The 18,051-nt window shown below is 34.9% G+C and overlaps 1 protein-coding gene across 2 annotated transcripts in view; it reads left to right on the plus strand.

Annotated features, from left to right (window-relative positions):
• Ptpa (Phosphotyrosyl phosphatase activator) overlaps positions 1 to 18,051 on the plus strand; it is a 101,345-nt gene that overhangs the window by 44,276 nt on the left and 39,018 nt on the right. For both annotated transcript variants that reach the window (XM_089087004.1, XM_089087005.1), the window contains exons 3-4: positions 13,944 to 14,161; positions 17,458 to 17,582. In XM_089087004.1, the coding sequence (XP_088943130.1) occupies positions 13,944 to 14,161; positions 17,458 to 17,582 (343 nt within the window). The remainder of the gene's footprint in view (positions 1 to 13,943; positions 14,162 to 17,457; positions 17,583 to 18,051) is intronic.

Consider the following 18,051-nt stretch of genomic DNA (forward strand, 5'->3'; position numbering starts at 1 on the left):
CTCAAAGACATAAAACATTTAAAGTTCAATTCTAAATTTTTCCGTAGAAGATAGGAATGGCTATACTATAATTGTAATTATTTTACATGAAGATAAAAAGTTTCACTTTATTTTAAATTTTTCTTAAATTCAGTTCATTCATCTAACCACCAAAAACTATAGGTTAGGCTAGGCATAAATAAATATTAATAAATAATTAGAAACATTTCTCCATGTTTAAGTTAGGTTAGGTTAGGTTAACTTATCATGAGCGCTCATGATAAGCTAAGCTAACCTAACTTAAACATGGAGAAATGTTTCTAATTATTACCTAACCTAACCTATTGTTTTTGGTGGTTAGATGAATGAACTGAATTTAAGAAAAATTAGAAATAAAGTGAAACTTTTTATCTTCATGGAAAATAATTACAATTATAGTATAGCCATTCCTATCTTCTATGGAAATATTTAGAATTGAACTTTAAATTTTTTATGTCTTTGAGAAATTAGGAACTGAAATGGAAGCTTTTTCATTTTCATTGGTAAATTTCAGAATTGAGCTAACTTTTTTTCTCTTCTCTAAGAAAATTCAGAAGAGATCTTGTACTTTTCACTTCTTCGAGAAAACTCAGAATTAAAGTGGAGCTCCAAATCTCCATGAAGAATATTCACAATCAAAGTATAACTTTTCCTATCTTCTATGAAAAATTTGGAACAGAACTTAAAATTTTTTCATCTCTGAGAAGTCAGAACTAAATTTAAGAAAATTTAGAATTAAAGTGAAACTTTTTATCTTCATGGAAAATAATCACAAAGTATAACTTTTCCTGTCTTCTATGGAAAAATTTAGAGCTGAACTTTAAATTTTGTTATGTCTTGGTGAACTTAAAACTGAGATGGAAGCTTTTTATTTTCTCTGGAGAAATTAGAAATGAATTGTGTTCTTTGGTAAAATTCAGAATAGAACTTGAATATTCACGATCAAAGTGTAGCTTTTCCTATCTTCTATGAAAAATTTGGAAAAGAACTTTTACTCTGAAATGGTCTTTGAAAAGTATTTCTTGGTGTTGAGATATCCAAAAAGCTGTAAAGTATAGTTGTGGGTGAAAAAGGTAAGTTCTCCAACTTGAAAAATAGGTTTAGGAGAGATATTAAGAAAGTAACTTGCTGTGAAATTGTATTTTAAATGTGTGTCTTGGTGTTTATTTATCAAAACACCTGATATGGTTTTTTGGGGTGGCAAAATAATATTAATTAAAGGTTGAAAATAAACTTAGTTTGTAAAGTGGGAAATTAACTTGATCTAAAAATGTCTTTGGAAATTGTTTAAGGGTGTTGAGGCATCCTAAACTATGTAAAGGATAGTTGTGGTTGAAAAAGATAAGTACTTCAAGTTGGAAAATGGGTTTAGGAGGGACATTAAGAAAGTAGCTTGCACTGAAAAGGTCTTTGAAAAGTATTTCTTGGTAATACTTCAAGCTGTAAAGTATGGTTGTGGGTGAAAAAGATAAGTATTTCAAGTTGGAAAATGGGTTTGGGAGGGAAATTAAGAAAGTAACTTGCTCTGAAAGGGTCTTTGAAAAGTATTTGTTGGTGTTGAGAGATCCAAAAAGCTGTAAAGTATAGTTGTGGGTGAAAAAGATAAGTACTTCAAATTGGAAAATGGGTTTAGGAGGGACATTAAGAATGTAACTTGCTCTGAAATGTTCTTTGAAAAGTATTTCTTGTTGTTGAGTTATCCAAAAAGCTTTAAAGTATAGTTGTGGTTGAAAAATGTAAGTACTACAAGCTGGAAAAGGGGCTTATGAGAGATAGTAAGAAAATAACTTGCTCTCAAATGGTCTTTGAAAAGTATTTCTTGGTTTTTAGGTATCAAAAAAGCTGTAAAGTATAGTGGTGGGTGAAAAAGATAATTACTTCAAGTTGTAAAATGGGTTTATGATGTATATTAATAAATTAACTTGCTCTGAAATTGTAATTGAAAATTATTTCTTGGTGGTGATTTATCCAAAAAGCTATAAAGTTTAGTTCTGGGTGAAAAAGATAAGTATTTCAAGTTGGAAAATGGGGATAGGAGGTACATTAAGGAAGTAACTTGCTCTGAAATGGTCTTTGAAAAGTATTTGTGGGTGTTGAGGTATCCACAATGATGTAAAGTCTAGTTGTGGGTGAAAAAGATAAGTACTTCAAGTTGGAAAATGGGTTTAGGAGGGACATTATGAAAGTAACTTGCTCTGAAATGGCCTTTGAAAAGTATTTCTTGGTGTTGAGGTATCCAAAAAGCCGTAAAGTATGGTTGTGGGTGAAAAAGATATGTACTTCAAGTTGGAAAATTGGTTTAGGAGGGACATTGAGAATGAAACTTGCTCTGAAATGGTCTTTGAAAATTATTTCTTTTTGTTTAGGTATCCAAAAATATGTAAAGTATAGTTGTGGGTGAAAAAGATAAGTACTTCAAGTTAGAAAATGGGTTTAGGAGGGACATTAAGAAATTAACTTGCTCTGAAATGGTCTTTTAAAAGTATTTCTTGGTGTTGATGTATCCAAACAGCTGTATAGTATGGTTGTGGGTGAAAAAGATATGTACTTCAAGTTGGAAAATGGGTTTAGGAGGAACATTAACAAAGTAACTTTCTCAGAAAGGGTCTTTGAAAAGGGTGTCGTGATGATAAAGAATGCATAACGCTATCAAGTAGACTTGTAGGTGTCAAATATATGTCTTTCAAGTTGGAAAATGGGTTTAGGAGGGACATTAAGAAAGTAACTTCCAATGTCATGGTCGTAAAAATGAATGTCTAGGTGTTGAGGTAACAAAAAAGCTGTAAAGTATAGTTGTGGGTGAAAAACATAAGTACTTCAAGTTTTAAAATGAATTGGGCAGTGACATATGGATAGTAAAGTTTTCTTAATTGGTATTTGAAAATAATCTATTGGTGTTTTGGTATCAACTAAGGCTTAATGTCTCGCGTTGGTTAACAAAGAGAATTACTTCAAGTTTGAAAATGGGCTTAGTGGGGACATTAAGAAAGGAACTTTCTTTGAAATGGTCTTTGAAAAGTATTTCTTGGTGTTGAGGTATACAAAAAGCTGTAAATTATTGTTTTGGTTGAAAAATTTAAGTACTTCAAGTTGAAAAATTAGTTTAGGAGGGATATTAAGAAAGTAACTTGCTCTGAAATGGTCTTTGAAAAGTATTTCTTGGTTTTTAGGTAACCAAAAATCTGTAAAGTATAGTTGTGGGTGAAAATGTTACGTACTTCACGTTGTAACATTAGTTTAGGAGGGACATTAAGAAAAGAACTTGATGTGAAAGGTTCATTGAACAGTATTTAGATTTTTTGATGTAAAATCTAAGCATTAATGTATAGTTGTGGGTTAAAAAGAAAAGTACTTCAAGTTGTAAAATGGGTTTATTTGGTACTAGAATAAATAAACGTTCTCTTAAATTGTCTTTGAAATGTATTTCTTTGTGTTGGGGTATCCATAAATATCTTCACACTAGTAGTGGGTGTAAATGATCATACAAACATGTTGGAAAATGGTTTTAGGTGGTACATTAAGACAGTAACTTGCTCTGAAATGGTCATTGAAAAGTATGTCCTGGGCTTGAAGTATCCAAAAAGCTCTAAAGTATAGTAGTGGGTGAAAAAGGTAAGTATTTCAAGTCGGAAAATGGGGTTAGTAGGCACAGTCTGACAAGAACTAGATCGGAAATGGTATATTAGTAGTATTTCGTGGAGTTGAGGTATCCAAAAAGCAGGACAGTATGGTTTAGGGAGGAAAAGTTAAGTACATAAAACTTGAAAATGGTTTTAGGATAGATATTATGAGTGAAGATTTCTCTGAAATAGTTAATTAAAATTATCTCTGGGGTGCGGGGTATCCAAAAAGCTGTAAAGTCTAGTGGTGGGTAAAAAAGATAAGTACTTCAAGTTGGAAAATGGGTTTATAAGTGACTTTTAGAAAGTATCTTTGTCTGAAATGTTCATTGAACTGTTTGTCATGGTTAATAGGTATACAAATATATGATTAGTTTTTTGTTTTTTTAATTGGATAATTACTAAATGATTGAACTATTTTTTATGAGGGACATTTATAAATTAACGTTCTCTGACATGTCTTTTGAAAAGTATTTCTAGGTGTTGAGGTATCCAAGAAGCTGTAAAGTATAGATTGGAGTGAAAGAGATAAGTAGTTCAAGTTATAAAATGGGTTTAGTAGGGACATAAATAAATTAACTTTCTCTGAAATGGTCATTGAAAAGTATGTGTTTGTGTTGTGGTATCCGAAAACCTGTAAAGTATAGTTGTTGGTGAAAAAGATAAGTACTTCAAGTTGAAAAATGTGTTTAGGAGGGACATTAAGAAAGTAACTTGCTCTGAAATGGTCTTTGAAAAGTATTTCTTGGTGTTGAGATATCCGAAAAGCTGTAAAGTATAGTTGTGGGTGAAAAAGATAAGTACTTCAAGTTGGAAAAATGGTTGAGGAGGGGAATAAAGAAAGGAAGGTGCTCTGAAATTTTCTCTGAAAAGTAGTTCTTTGCGTTGAAGGATAATATAAGGTTTAGCGTTAAGTTGTGGGTAAATCATAATTCTTTAAAGTTGGAAAATGATTTTAAGGGGCTCATTAAGAAAGTATTTCGTTCTATAATCGTGTTTTCAAAGTATTTATTTGTATCTATGTATCACAAATGATGTACACTTTAGTTTTGGTTGAAAAAGGTAAGTACCCCAAGCTTGAAAATGGGTTTAGGAGGGATATTGAGAAAATAAATTAATCTGAATGGGTGATTGAAAAGTATTTATGGGTGTTTAGGTATCAAAAAAGGTGTAAAGTATCGTTTTGGTTGAAAAACATAAGTACTTCAAGTTGGAAAATGGGTTAGGGAATGTCCTAATTAATGTACCATTCTCTAACATGTTCAATGAAAGTTATTTATTGTTAGTTAGTTATAAAAAAAGCCGTAAAGTATATTTTTGAGTGAAAAAGATAAGTACTTCAAGTTGTAAAATGGTTTTAGGAGGGAAATTAAGAAAGTAACTTGCTCTGAAATGGTCTTTGAAAAGTATACCTTGGAGTTGAGGTATCCAAAAAGATGTAAAGTATAGTTGTGGGTGAAAAACATAAGTACTTCAAGTTGGAAAATGGGTTTAGCAGGGAAATTAAGAAAGTAACTTGCTCTGAAATGGTCTTTGAAAAGTATTTCTTGGTGTTGAGGTATCCAAAAAGCTGTAAAGTAAAGTTGTGGGTGAAAAATTAAAGTACTTCAAGTTGGAAAATGGGTTTAGGAGGGACATTAAGAAAGTAACTTGCTCTGAAATGGTCTTTGAAAAGTATTTCTTGGTGTTGAGGTATCCAAAAAGCTGTAAAGTATTGTTGTGGGTGAAAAAGATAAGTACTTCTATTTGGAAATTGAGCTAGTGTTGGACATTTTGGAAGTAAAGTTTACCAAATTTTTATTTTAATTGTAGTTCTTTGATATGTTTTTTCCAAAAAGCTTGAAGTTAGAGTTTTGGGTTAAATTGAAAAGTCAATCTTATTTGACCATGGTCGTAGGGTGTTCTTTTTGTAAGTTTATTGCAATTTAATGGTCTTTGTATATTATATCACGGTTTAGATTCATACAAAAAGATTAAATTTTAATATTATGGTGAAAATTTTAAGTACTTCAAGTTAGAAAATGGGTTTAGGAGGGACATAAAGATAATAAGTTGCTCTTAAATTGTCTTTTAAAATTATTTCTTGATGATGATGTATCCAAAATGCTGTAAAGTATAGTCGTAGGTGAAAAATATTTGGACTTCAAGCTAGAAAATGGGTTTAGGAGGGATATTAATAAAGCAACCTTCTCTGAATTGTATTTGAAAAGTATTTCTAGTTTTTGAGCTATCCAGAAATCTGTAAATTATAGTTGTGAGTGAAAAAGATAAGTACTTCAAGTTGGAAAATGGGTTTAGGAGGGACATTAAGAAAAGTAACGTGCTCTGAACTGGTTTTTGAACAGGATTACTTGGTGATGAGGTATCCAAAAAATTTGAAAGTCACGGAGTTGGTTAAAATGTAACGTAGCGCAAGGTGGAAAATGGGCTTAGAAGATACATTAAGAAATTATCTTGATCTGAAATTGTATTTGAAAAGTATTTCTTGGTGTTGAAGTATACCAAATGCTGTTAAGTATAGTTGTGTGTGAAATAGAAAAGTACTTCATGTTGGAAAATGGGTTTGGAAGAGACATTAAGAAAGGAACGCGCTCTGAAATGGTCTGTGAAAAGTATTTCTTGGTGTTGAGGTATCCAAAAAGCTGTAAAGGATAGTTGTCGGTGCAAAAGATCAGTATTTCAAGATGTAAAATTGGTTTAGGAGTGACAGTTAGATGGTAATTTGCTCTGAACTTGTCTTTGAAAACTATTTCTTGGTGTTGAGAGATCCTAAAAGATGCAAAGTTTAGTTGTGGGTGAAAGAAAGAAGTACTTCAAGCTGGAAAATGGGTTGAGGAGGGAAATTAAGAAAGTAACTTGCTCTGAAATGGTCTTTGAAATGTATTTCTTGGTGTTGAGGTATCCAAGAAGCTGTAAAGTATAGTTGTGGGTGAAAAAGTTAAGTACTTAAAGTTGGAAAATGGGTTTAGGAGGAACATTAAGAAAATAACTTGCTCTGAAATGGTCTTTGAAAAGTATTTCTTGGTGTTGAGGTATCCAAAAAGCTGTAATGTATGGTTGTGGGAGAAAAAGATAAGTAATTCAAGTTTGAAAATGGGTTTAGGAGGGACATTAAGAAAGTAACTTGCTGTGAAATATGCTTTGAAAAGTATTTCTTAGTGTTGAGGTATCCAAAAAGCTGTAAACTATGGTTGTGGGTGAAAAAGGTAAGTACTTCAAGTTGGAAAATGGGTTTAAGAGGGACATTAAGAAAGTAACTTGCTCTAAAAAGGTCTATGAAAAGTTTGTCTTGGTTTTGAGGTATCCAAAAAGCTGTAAATGTTAGCTGTGGGTTAAGAAGATATGTACTTCAAGTCGGAAAATGAGTTTAGGAGGGACATAAAGAAAGTAACTTGCTCTGAACATTTAATTGGAAAGTATTTATTGGTGTTGAGGAATCTAAAGAGCTTTAAAGTATAGTTGTGGGTGGAAAAGATAAGTACTTCAAGCTGGAAAATGGGGTTAGGAAGGACATTAAGATTGGAAGTGTCTCTGAAAATGACTTTGAACAGGATTTTTTGGTGTAGACGTATCCAAAAAGCTGTAAAGGATAGTTGTGGGTGAAGTAAATAAGTACTTCAAGTTGAAAAAAGGGTTTAGAAGGGACATTAAGATAGTAAATTGCTCTGAAATGGTCATTGAAAAGTATTTCTTGGTGTTGAGGTACCCAAAAATCTGTATAGTATAGTTGTGGGTGAAAAAGATAAGTACTTCAAGTTGCAAAATGGGTTCAGGAGAGAAATTAAGAAAGTAAATTGTTCTGAAATGGTCTTTGACAAATATTTATTGGTGTTGAGGTTTCCAAAAAGCTGTAAAGTATAGTTGTGGGTGAAAAAGATAAGTACTTCAAGTTGGAAAATGGGTTTAGGAGGGACATTAAGAAAGTAGCTATATCAACTTTTGCAGCGAAACATAATTGATCCTCCATTTTAAATTTGCTCAAGGATATCACATATCTTGCATATACTTCATCCCATTCCAGACAAAGCCGCGATCCTCTCGTGAATTCCACCGCAATGTTTGGTGCTCTTGTATTATTACCATCAACTCCACTATCAACTTCTAATAGGGTAAACAGTCCACTCGTCATCAACACGCAAATATATATATCCAAATGAGTAAAGTCAAAACTGTTCTTCTTCTCACTCCTTTGAATTTTATTCACAAACTAATAAAACTATTGCAAAAATGCTTTCCTTATATTAACTCCGCTACTCATATGTAAGCAAGCCCTCTGATTGGATGAGAAAGAAACATGGGATCTAACTGTTTTCTATTCCTGGAAACTCATAACATTTGCCTCGAGCGTGCACTTGCCCAAAACAACAACAACCACAAATGCTGTTTCCTATTTCTGGTCACCTTGACATTCGCCTCGAGCGTGCACTTGGCCAAAACACCAAATAAATCGACCTTGGAAAAAGAGGTCATTGACCCCATTAACCACGTGTTCTCCCTAGGGACTCTATGCCCATATTTGGTGTGGGTACGGGATCAATTGGGGCCTTTCTACTAGTATACAGCCATTTTTTTGTTTTTGGGGGGGTGTGCTTGTGGTGAATTTCTAAGGGGAGAATCTTCCTTTGGGAGGGAAATTTCTGATGAGTGAATATTCTAGGGGAAATGTTACACTGAGGGAGTTTTGACAGAATTACTATACGAAATTCGTTTTAATTGTCTTACATTCTCTTTGCCAAATTTAATTTGTGGAGATGTTCCGGGGGAATTATCCGAGGGCTTTTATCCGCACGTTTTGTTTTCTGAGTAATAATTTCGACGGAAGGGTGCATTTATGGAGTGATTATGAAACCGACTATAGATTAAACCGACTATAGATTATGAAACCGACTATGAAACCGACATTTATGAAACCGACTATAGATTAAAGTTTTTTCCAATGAAAAAATACTAAGGAGAATTTTTCAGAGTGAATCATCCACAAGCCATTTTACAGAGAGGGCGGGATTCTCAGCGAGGAAGGAACTGTTTGGAGGGAATTTGACGGAGGGGGGGGGTGTACTGTACGTGGCGTCGAATTCCGCGAAGGAGTCTTCCGTGCAACGGCGGGGTATATTTTGTAAGTGGATACTCTTATTTACCGGCATTATCTTAAACACGAGCATAAAGTATTTAAAATATGAAGGGTTGCCCCCTCCTCAATACCTTCTTCTTCACACTAAAATTTGACTGTTTACTAAAATTGAAACACAGGAGCCGTTTAATTAGGATATGAAGCTTTTTAAAGAGCTAACAGTTTAAATGTAAAGAAGATGGTATTAAGAAAAGGACAACTCTTCATGCCCGGAATAAATTCGACAAGACTAATACACACACCGTGTTCTAATTTTTCATGTACAGCGAGCCAAATTTGAACCCGCATTAGCTGACAATTGCTCAAAAATTAAATTAAAAAAATTTTTTTTAAACTGAAAGTAAGGAGTGACATTGAAACTTAAAACTAGCAGCAATTATTCCGTATATGAAAATTGCTATCCCCTCCTCAACACCTCACTCTTTGCGCTAAAGTTTGACTCTTTTTCACCACTCTACTTTTTAAAACAATAAAAAACTTTAGCGTAAAAATCGAGGCGTTGAGGAGGGGACAGCCCCTTTCATATACGGAATAATTGCTGTTCGCTTTCAGTATTAATGTCGCTCCTTGCTTTCAGTTAAAAAAAAACTTTTTTTTACTTAATTTCATAAAGACGATATTTTTGTCAACGTATGAAGAACCGTATATATTGCCATTGTATCTGTGGTTTATATGCAACGTAAACAAGAGACGAAAATTAACGAACAAGAGAGTAGTGAAGAATTATGGTATACAAAGTAATATTTGGCAGGGATAGTCACTAGTGATAAATCACTAGGGGGTGGTACCGTGACTGGTTCATTTTCGGGGATTCGGGGAACCAAATTTTTTTCGGAGTGACACATAGATTTTCGGGGAAATCCCCGAAAATTCAGGGAAAATTCAGCCTCTTGTTGGCGGCGTTCGGTCGATGTGCCGGCTTGGCGCCGAGGTCTAATCTCTACTACTTCTGTAAACTATTCTAAGGCGTAGGAAATTGCATAAAGACAAGTCTACATCTGTTACAATCTATGGAAGCAATCTTTCTGTAATTTTGATTTGAGTTTGATTTTTTTTAAAATTAAATGCATAATAATTAAATATATTATTCATTAAACAAATGTATCCTTTTGCCAGGAATCCTTGCGGTTTAAAATTTCCTATATTGTGTTTCATTTTGCATGCAATTTAATTGCTCTTTTTATTTGAGAGCTTTTTCTTAACAATATTTAAAAATAAACTCATTCCTACGAAAAAAGAAAATCCTGAAATATACCCCCTGTCGCCCAACCACCACTGATATTTTGGCGTTTGCCCCCCCCCCTGAAAAATTTTCTGCCGGTGCCCTTGCTATCATTGGCTCAAATAATTTTTTACAGATTAAGGACCAATTTTTTTATAGCATTAATTTGTACAAAGTTGCCTATTTAAACAGTTTCAGGTCTTGCAGATTGGTTTCTAAACTTTCTGATGGACCTTATAGAGTCACACTAGTCCCTATTTTCTGAAAATGTTTCTTAAGACCTTATTATCACTGTGTCAGCTAGCCAACACTTTACCTTTTCGGTTTGCAGTTGCTTAGATGGTAGTTTCTTTTGATTCGGCTATTTATAATTAATTGATACATGTTTTCTGGTCACGAGGTTTTTATTTTAACTCCTGGCAGCCTATGAAACGTTTTTATCTTGCATTGTAGGGTGGGTAATTAGGGTAGGCTAGAAAAAAAAAATCTGGATTATTCAGATTTGAGAAAGGCCTATTTGGGTGCAAACATTGGTATGTGAATTAATATGTTATAGATCAGGCAATTATTATATTGAAAACCTAGTTGTTGCATCGAAGAGAGAATTTTGAGTGCTATCAACTTGCTATAGGCCTAATAATATATCTTTTGTAAGGGTATTCCCTGAAACACGGCTGGGATTTACTATTTGTGAATCCTGGGCGCCTGCCCTTTAGATATCCCATTTTCTTTTATCACCGCTTTCAGTAATTTCCTTTCGAAGCCTTTGTCTTTCAATGATTGATGAAAATCTACAGGTTCTCAATGACGATATTGCAGACATGTTCATTGGACTGCATTTTGTTCTTTATGGATAGCCCTCTAGATATGAAGTTTTGAGCCAGTTCAGAACTGAAGTCCGTACTGCAGCCCAAGTTCTTGATGTGCGGCTCAACCCAGTGAATAAAAGATCACTTGATGCATCTCTTGACCCCCATAGAAGCAGCAGAAAGAGTGATTGGATAGTGGAAAGTCATGCGAACCTATTTTATTGATTTTGTCTTTAGGAAAAATACATTCTTTGCAAATAACTCTCATCGCCAAACTGAACTTTGTCGTCTTTAGCGCTGAACCACATTAGGCTTTCAGAGCCTTTTTCTCGAAAGATTAGCCTCTAGTGTATACTTTAGCTTTCAAGCTTTGACACCTTGTTACCTTTGTTATTTCTTCTGCTTGAAGTTGAGCATTTTTAGAGGGAGGTTGTTAACCCAGCAGTAATAGATCATCATGATAAAGATATATTTTTGGCTCTTGAAAGTGTAAAATGCAGCGAAAAGATACGAGCAGCTCTGGAAGATGGGAACTAAATGGCGAAGGTTAAGTTCCTGTTAGGGCATCTGTGAACATTTTATCGCTGGTGCTAAACGTCTGACAGTAAGACTTTCATCTACATGGAAGGGAGATGTGCTGTTTCACATGCAATTCCTCATTTCTTATTTTGAGAAAAGATCCTCTGACTGTTGAAATGGTGCTAGCTGTGCGACTTAGTTCTCACGGTGACAGGTTACAAGATAAGTGGTGTTTTATCTAGTTGGAAGATGAGCCTAAGGAACTATGCAATTAACGAGTTGACAACTATTGGACCCATCTCCTTACATATAACGGGGATGGGAGCTACCCTCATTTGACCAACGTTACACACGTTACTCTCATCATTACACATGGAACTGCAAATGTACAACTGCAGTTTTCCCAGCATAAAAATGCGCTTAGCCAACATCAGACATTGATGCTGAAAGACCTCTTGATGCCAACCTAACCGTCAAAGACACGCTGAAGCTGTACAGTGGGCAAGTTGAATGCTTTCCACCTCTTCTCAAATTATTTCCTATTCAAGGTCTGCCTGATTGGAATATAGGAAATATCTTAAAAGCTTAGCTGCCAAGAAAACTGAAGAGATGAAAGAAGAAGAGAGGAAGTGGTGGGAGGAAGAGTGTCGTGCATTGAAAAGAGGCTCGTAGATAGAAAGAACAGCTCTCTGTACAGGAGATTGTTTCAGACATTCTTTAAGAAAAAGCAATCAAGAGACAAGATAACGCTCTAAGGTCAAAGGATTTAGTTGGGAAATAGGTAGCAAAGGCCATGTTTGATGCTCTAAAACTTCAACATGAAAAGGACAAATATTTTAAGGCAGCTTTTTGGATGGTTGACTTGACTGTTTAAGAAAGAAAGCCGGAGCGGTTCTTGAACTTGTTCAAAATGCTCCTGAAAAAATAACTTAAATATTGCTGTGCTTTTTTGTGTGATATTCTCCCTTTAATCGTATTTTATTTTAATTAGCTATGTTGAAGTCAATGCACAAAGTTGTTTAAGTTAGTCATCAGTTTCAATCCAGCTAAACCTTTGCCAGATCTATATAATACCTAAATTCATCTAAAGATCTATACGAAGTAAGCTAAATAAGTGAAAGATGTCTGGTATCCCACAAAATGTTTTTTATTACAGTTGTTTTGTGTAGACATGGTAGTGGTTTTGTCTGGCTGAAACTGTTGGCTGTTGCCTAGCACTGCTGCTCCTACGACAATATGCCTGATTGTCAGCGTTATATTTATCACAAGAGACGCTTTTCTGTATTCTTTAAACTTTAGAGACAAAAATGTTCCTCATTTGTTTGGATGACGGACAGTGTAGGATAAGCTACAGTAAACGTAACCGAAGTTAAGCTGGTGCTTATTGGTGGTAATTTTAACTATTGACATAAAAAATTGGCCTCTGAATGGTCCATGTTTTCAACCCCAAAAGTCCCTAAAGTCTCTACTTTCTGTCCGTTTTGTCTGTACGATCTCCTGCAACTTAGATTATTGTAAATAAATAAGTTAATAACTATACTGTAAATAATTATGACATATAAAAGATAAACCTTTGTATAAAATTAAATATTTTTGATGAATGTCTTCCAATAAGTATGGTTCCTTAGATAAATTACATCTTTTGCGGAGCTTGTCTAGGATTTTCTGAAACTGCACAATAAGGGCTTGGAAAGCGTAATGTCTTGGGGTCATCAGCATACTTTTTCAATGGAAAAGGACAGACGGGTCGAAAATCGTGTTTTTGGGCTATAATTTCTCATATGACGCCAGCTGTACCTCTTTTAGAGAAGGAGGGTGGAGTTCCTACTCCTTAATGTCTGTTAGTGTGATTATTCTTGGAATTTGCCAAAAGTTATTCCTCCACTTAGCCTTATTCTAATCTAATTTAAATGACTTCTAAAAGAATCTAAAGATTTGAAGCCAAAGATCCATAATTTCTATCTCGGTTTTTAGTATTAACACATTTAATTATATTTTTTCAATTAAACCCATTCAACTCAACCATCATGACAATCAAAACTAACCCTCATTTAACTCAACACCCGTGTAATTTCAATCCTCATTTAACTCAACCCCAATTCAATTCAAACCTTGCAGCAGGTTAGGTTAAGTTACGTTTGGTTGAAGGGGGATAAATTGTTAGTCATTGACCACATCTAATGAAAATATCCTAATAAAATAGAAAGTGTACCATTAGATTTCTTATTTTAAGCTCTTTCCAAATATCATGATTGCTGTTCCTTACCGAATGGGGCTGATTTGAGTGGGGGTTGAGTTAAACGGGGGTCGAACTGCACGAAGGTGGATTTGCACGCAGGATAAGTTAAATAGGGGTTGAGTTACGTGCATAGCAGTGCTACATAAGATGATTCATTGGATTATCAATGAATAAATTTATGCCATTCTTATCCCATTTGGACTTATATACTTGTGTTGTTTAGGCTCTTGGATATCCTGGGATATACATTGCATATTGCTTTTCAGGCATGTGTTCCATTTATGTGTTTTTCTTTTTTTATTATGTAACCAAATGTCATAAGCATTTATAATAGAGTTTTTACAGTTATAAATCATAATGTAATTTATTTTTCTTTTGCATTTAGGAAGCACAATCCTTGTTAAAGGAAGCATTACCTGAAAAATTTCATCCCTACATTCCCGAAATACGAGCCTATATTAATGAATCTTTTGGTAACTCAACTAGGATTGATTATGGAAGTGGTCATGAGATGGCATTTTTAATGTTTTTATGTTGTCTTTTCAAAATTGAAGCATTTTTAGCTGAAGACCTAACTGCTGTTGTACTGAAAGTGTTTAATAGGTAAGTTCCATTTTATGCTGCAGGAGCGGTTTGGAGCCCAATGTGAACAAATCCATGAAAAGAAAATTCATTTTGTATTTAAAGCACTAATCATCTACTGGAAAATTTACATTTTATATGTACTTGGCCTATTGATGTCCGTCTGATTCCCCCGGACTCTCTCCACCCCGCGGAAAATTCTTTCCCACGGCCAATTTTCCCTGGGAAGTTCCCCTGCAGACTAATTACCCTCTAGGAAATTCTCCTCTCCCCCTCCCACATGTAGAATGGAGCATCCAAAAAAGTAAGACAAATAAAAAGAATGAAGAAAAGAAGAGACTTTGGAATATTCTACCTCTTTTCCAAAATATTGGTAGAAAATTTAAATATTGTTTTTTTGTCTTTAAAGTGGGCAATAAAACACACTCATTCATTGGTACAATTTTTGGTGTAGAATACCATAGTAGGTAATTTTTTTATATTTATGTTTCTTTTAGTTCTATTTTTCGTGTTATTAAGGGGGTTGGGGCTGAGTTACCATAGCAGGGTGAGAAAAAGGTTAAATGCAACAGTTTGCTTACTTGTTTGAAATAGAGAGTTCTGTGCCTTCTAAATTTGCTTGGTTCTATCTTGGAATTCGACTCCATGTTATTTATATTAAATCAAACAGTTCGTGATAACGAACTGTAAGTAGGCTAAAGAGCGACCTGGCTCAATTGTAACCGAAACTCTAAAAAAAGGTATTTTCATACCAATAGATTTATCAAAACAATTGACTTGTTATGCTGATTCCAAATATATAAGTTTCATGAAGTCTTACCCATCAAAGTATAAGAACATGAAAATATTTGTTTGATTTTCGAAAAAAGGGAGAAAACACCCCTAAAAGTCAAAGAATCTTAGTGAAAATCACACCATCAGATTCAGCGTATTAGAGAACCCTATTGTGAGGCTTCAAGCTCCTGTCTGCAAAAATGTGGGTTTTTGTATTTTTTTCCCCTGAAAAAAGATCACGGATGTATTTTTTTTTTTTTTTTTCTCCAGGAGTGATCGTATCAACCGTCCTAAAATGTCTGGAGAGGGCTCATTCAAACAGAAACTAAAAGTTCTAGTGCCCTTTTTGAGTGACAAAAAGATTGGAGGGCAACTAGGCCCCCTCCCATGCCCATTTGTTTCTCAAAATCGTTTGATCAAAATTTTGAGATAGCCATTTTGTTCAACATAGTTGAAAGGCCGAATAACTACACCTTTGGAGATAACATGACCCCCCACAGCCCCTGGGGAGAGGTCTTATTATAGAATTTGTCTATTGTTTACATATAGTATTTTTTAGGGGTTGAATTTTTCAGGAGAAACTATACACTGCGGGAATTTACCAGAATTCCTATACAAAATTCTTCTTATGTCTTACTTTCTCTTTGCCTACTCAGTTTTACGCCTGGAGATGTTAAGGGTAATTGTCCGTGGTAAATTTTCCCCATGATTGAATCGTCTAGGTGATATATCCGTTAGGATAAGGAATTTTTCTGTAGAGGTGAGCCAGGTTCACTGGCATTATTTAAAAAACGATCAGAAAAAAAAACGTTTTTTGTAACTGAAACTAAGGAGCGACATTAAAACTTAAAACGAACAGAAGTTATTCCGTATATGAAAGGGGATTTCCCCTCCTCAACACCTCGCTCTTAAAGCTAAAGTTTGACTCTACCACAAATCTACTTTTTAAAGTAATAAAAAAAACTTTAGCGTAAAGAACGAGGAGGAATAGCCCCTTCGCGGCCTAAAGGTACATTAGACGGTAAAACCTTCTGATGTACGCCTAGTGGGCGCGTTCTTGATCGCAAAGGGTGAACTGGCATCACATACTACATATACCGGGGCCAGAACAAGTCCACGGAAGTAATTACTCATAATTCTCAGTCCCAGTCGGTATCTCTGTGCACTTCTATCGTAGGGCACCCTTTCCACAATTGTCAGTAATTTCATACATCTAAATCATTTTCCTTAACCTTAATATTACTCTGCTATGATAATTCAACCCCCAACCCCAAAGACACAAAAAAGAGAATTGAAAGAAATAAAAGTATAAAAAGAAATCCCATAGGATATTCCACATCATATATTCTACTTATATTTAAAATATAGATAGATAATTCCAAGATCTCATCTTTCTTTCTTTTTGTTTGTCATATTTTCCATTCGGCTACTCAATTTCAAATATGGGAAGAATTTCCCGAGGGGGAGGGGTAATTGTCTGCGGGGGGGGGGGGGCGAGGGTTTTTGGCGGAATTGTCCGTTAGACTGAAATTACCAGGGGTACTTTCACGGGAGAGGGGGGGGGGGGTCAGCCCAGAACCGTAAAATTCTGTCTTCTAAAAAAACATTTCGTGTTTGATGATAAAAAAGTTTTTCCTGTCATTTGTTATGTGGTAATGATCTTTTTTTAGTGAATGTCATTATGAATGTTGGTTACTACTATTAACAACTCATTGCAGCACGAAGCCGCTTGAGGCCAACGCAGTTGCCTAGGCAACTCCTACATCCCAATCTATTTAAAATTCTATTCTCTACTTCCACTCGTGAAGTTCCAATTTCTTATGACCTCTCCCCAACCCATTGGGGGACAATCTGCTTGTCGTTTGGCCAAGTAGATGGCCGAAAAGGATGATTTTCGGTTATGTATCATCCTTCATGCAAAAACATAGCCAAATCATCTTAAGCTTTCTTTTGTTGTAGCCCAAGAAAATTGATATCAAACCTTATTATCCGTATAGTCTATGGTTTGGTGTACGGTCAGTCAAAAGAATACCTAAGAATATATATAAAAAAAAAAAAAAATCAATTCAGAGCCATACTCGACCTTTGTCATCAATATGACTTCCAATATTCTAATCTTAGTTATAATGTGGTTAGACGCCAATCAAGTGCTTTGGCACTAATTTTTGAAAAATATTGAAAGTTAAACGCCTAGATTATGAACCATCATACCTGCACGCTTAGAGCGGCGTTAGGGGGCCTTACAAGATTGATCAAACCCACCTTTTTTGTCCCAGAAAAGTTAGATCTGAAACGTATATTCTTGGAGGCAAGCCCCCCTCACAAAATATGTCTGTCCTAAAGACTGGAGTTACACAACGACAAAGAATAAACATTTACCGAAGAAGAGTTTGATGATTTCACAAAGAAAAATAGTCGTTAGAAACACCCCCCCCCCCTCTCTCTCTCTCTCCCTCTCCCTCTCTCTATTCCCCGCTCTCTTTCTCTTCCTTTATCAATCTCACCTCTCCCTCTCTCTCTGAACTTCCATATTTTATTTTCAGTTACATGGATTTAGTCCGTCGTCTCCAAATAACTTACAGAATGGAACCGGCTGGCAGTCATGGTGTTTGGAGTCTGGATGATTTTCAGTTTGTTCCATTTATTTTTGGAAGTTCCCAGTTGATGGGTATGTCTTAGATTAAAATATTTTGTCTATCTACAGAAGCGAGATTCACTGTTTTAATGCAACACTATCCTGCCCTTTCCCTCCCACCCAAAAAAAGTAAAATAATTTCGCACCTAAAGTCAACGTATTATTCTGCTGTGGCGGGCTTGGGTCTTCTGAAAATCACCTGTCGAACTCCAAAAAAAGTGCATCTGCGCATTTTTCCCATTTCGAGCTAGGGATGAATTCTTAGATTACTTTTCGCTTTGAATCGACTGGTATATACGGAGCTACTCTATCTCTTGTGATTACATGGATTGGGAATGCAACTTTTCAGTGTATCTGTTGTTTCTCCCAACATATTTAAATCAAAACAGTGTTTCTGACTCAGAAACACTGTTTTAGGAAATACAGAGAAGTCTATTTTCGTGAGAATGTGGTCAAACTATCGGAAACAAGTGGATCTACTCACATCAAACTTATTATAGGT

This window comes from Artemia sp. Qi Xiang Cuo, chromosome 3 (genome assembly GCF_049724085.1).
Source record: "Artemia sp. Qi Xiang Cuo chromosome 3, ASM4972408v1, whole genome shotgun sequence".
In the NCBI taxonomy this organism is placed as follows: Eukaryota; Metazoa; Arthropoda; class Branchiopoda; order Anostraca; family Artemiidae; genus Artemia; species Artemia sp. Qi Xiang Cuo.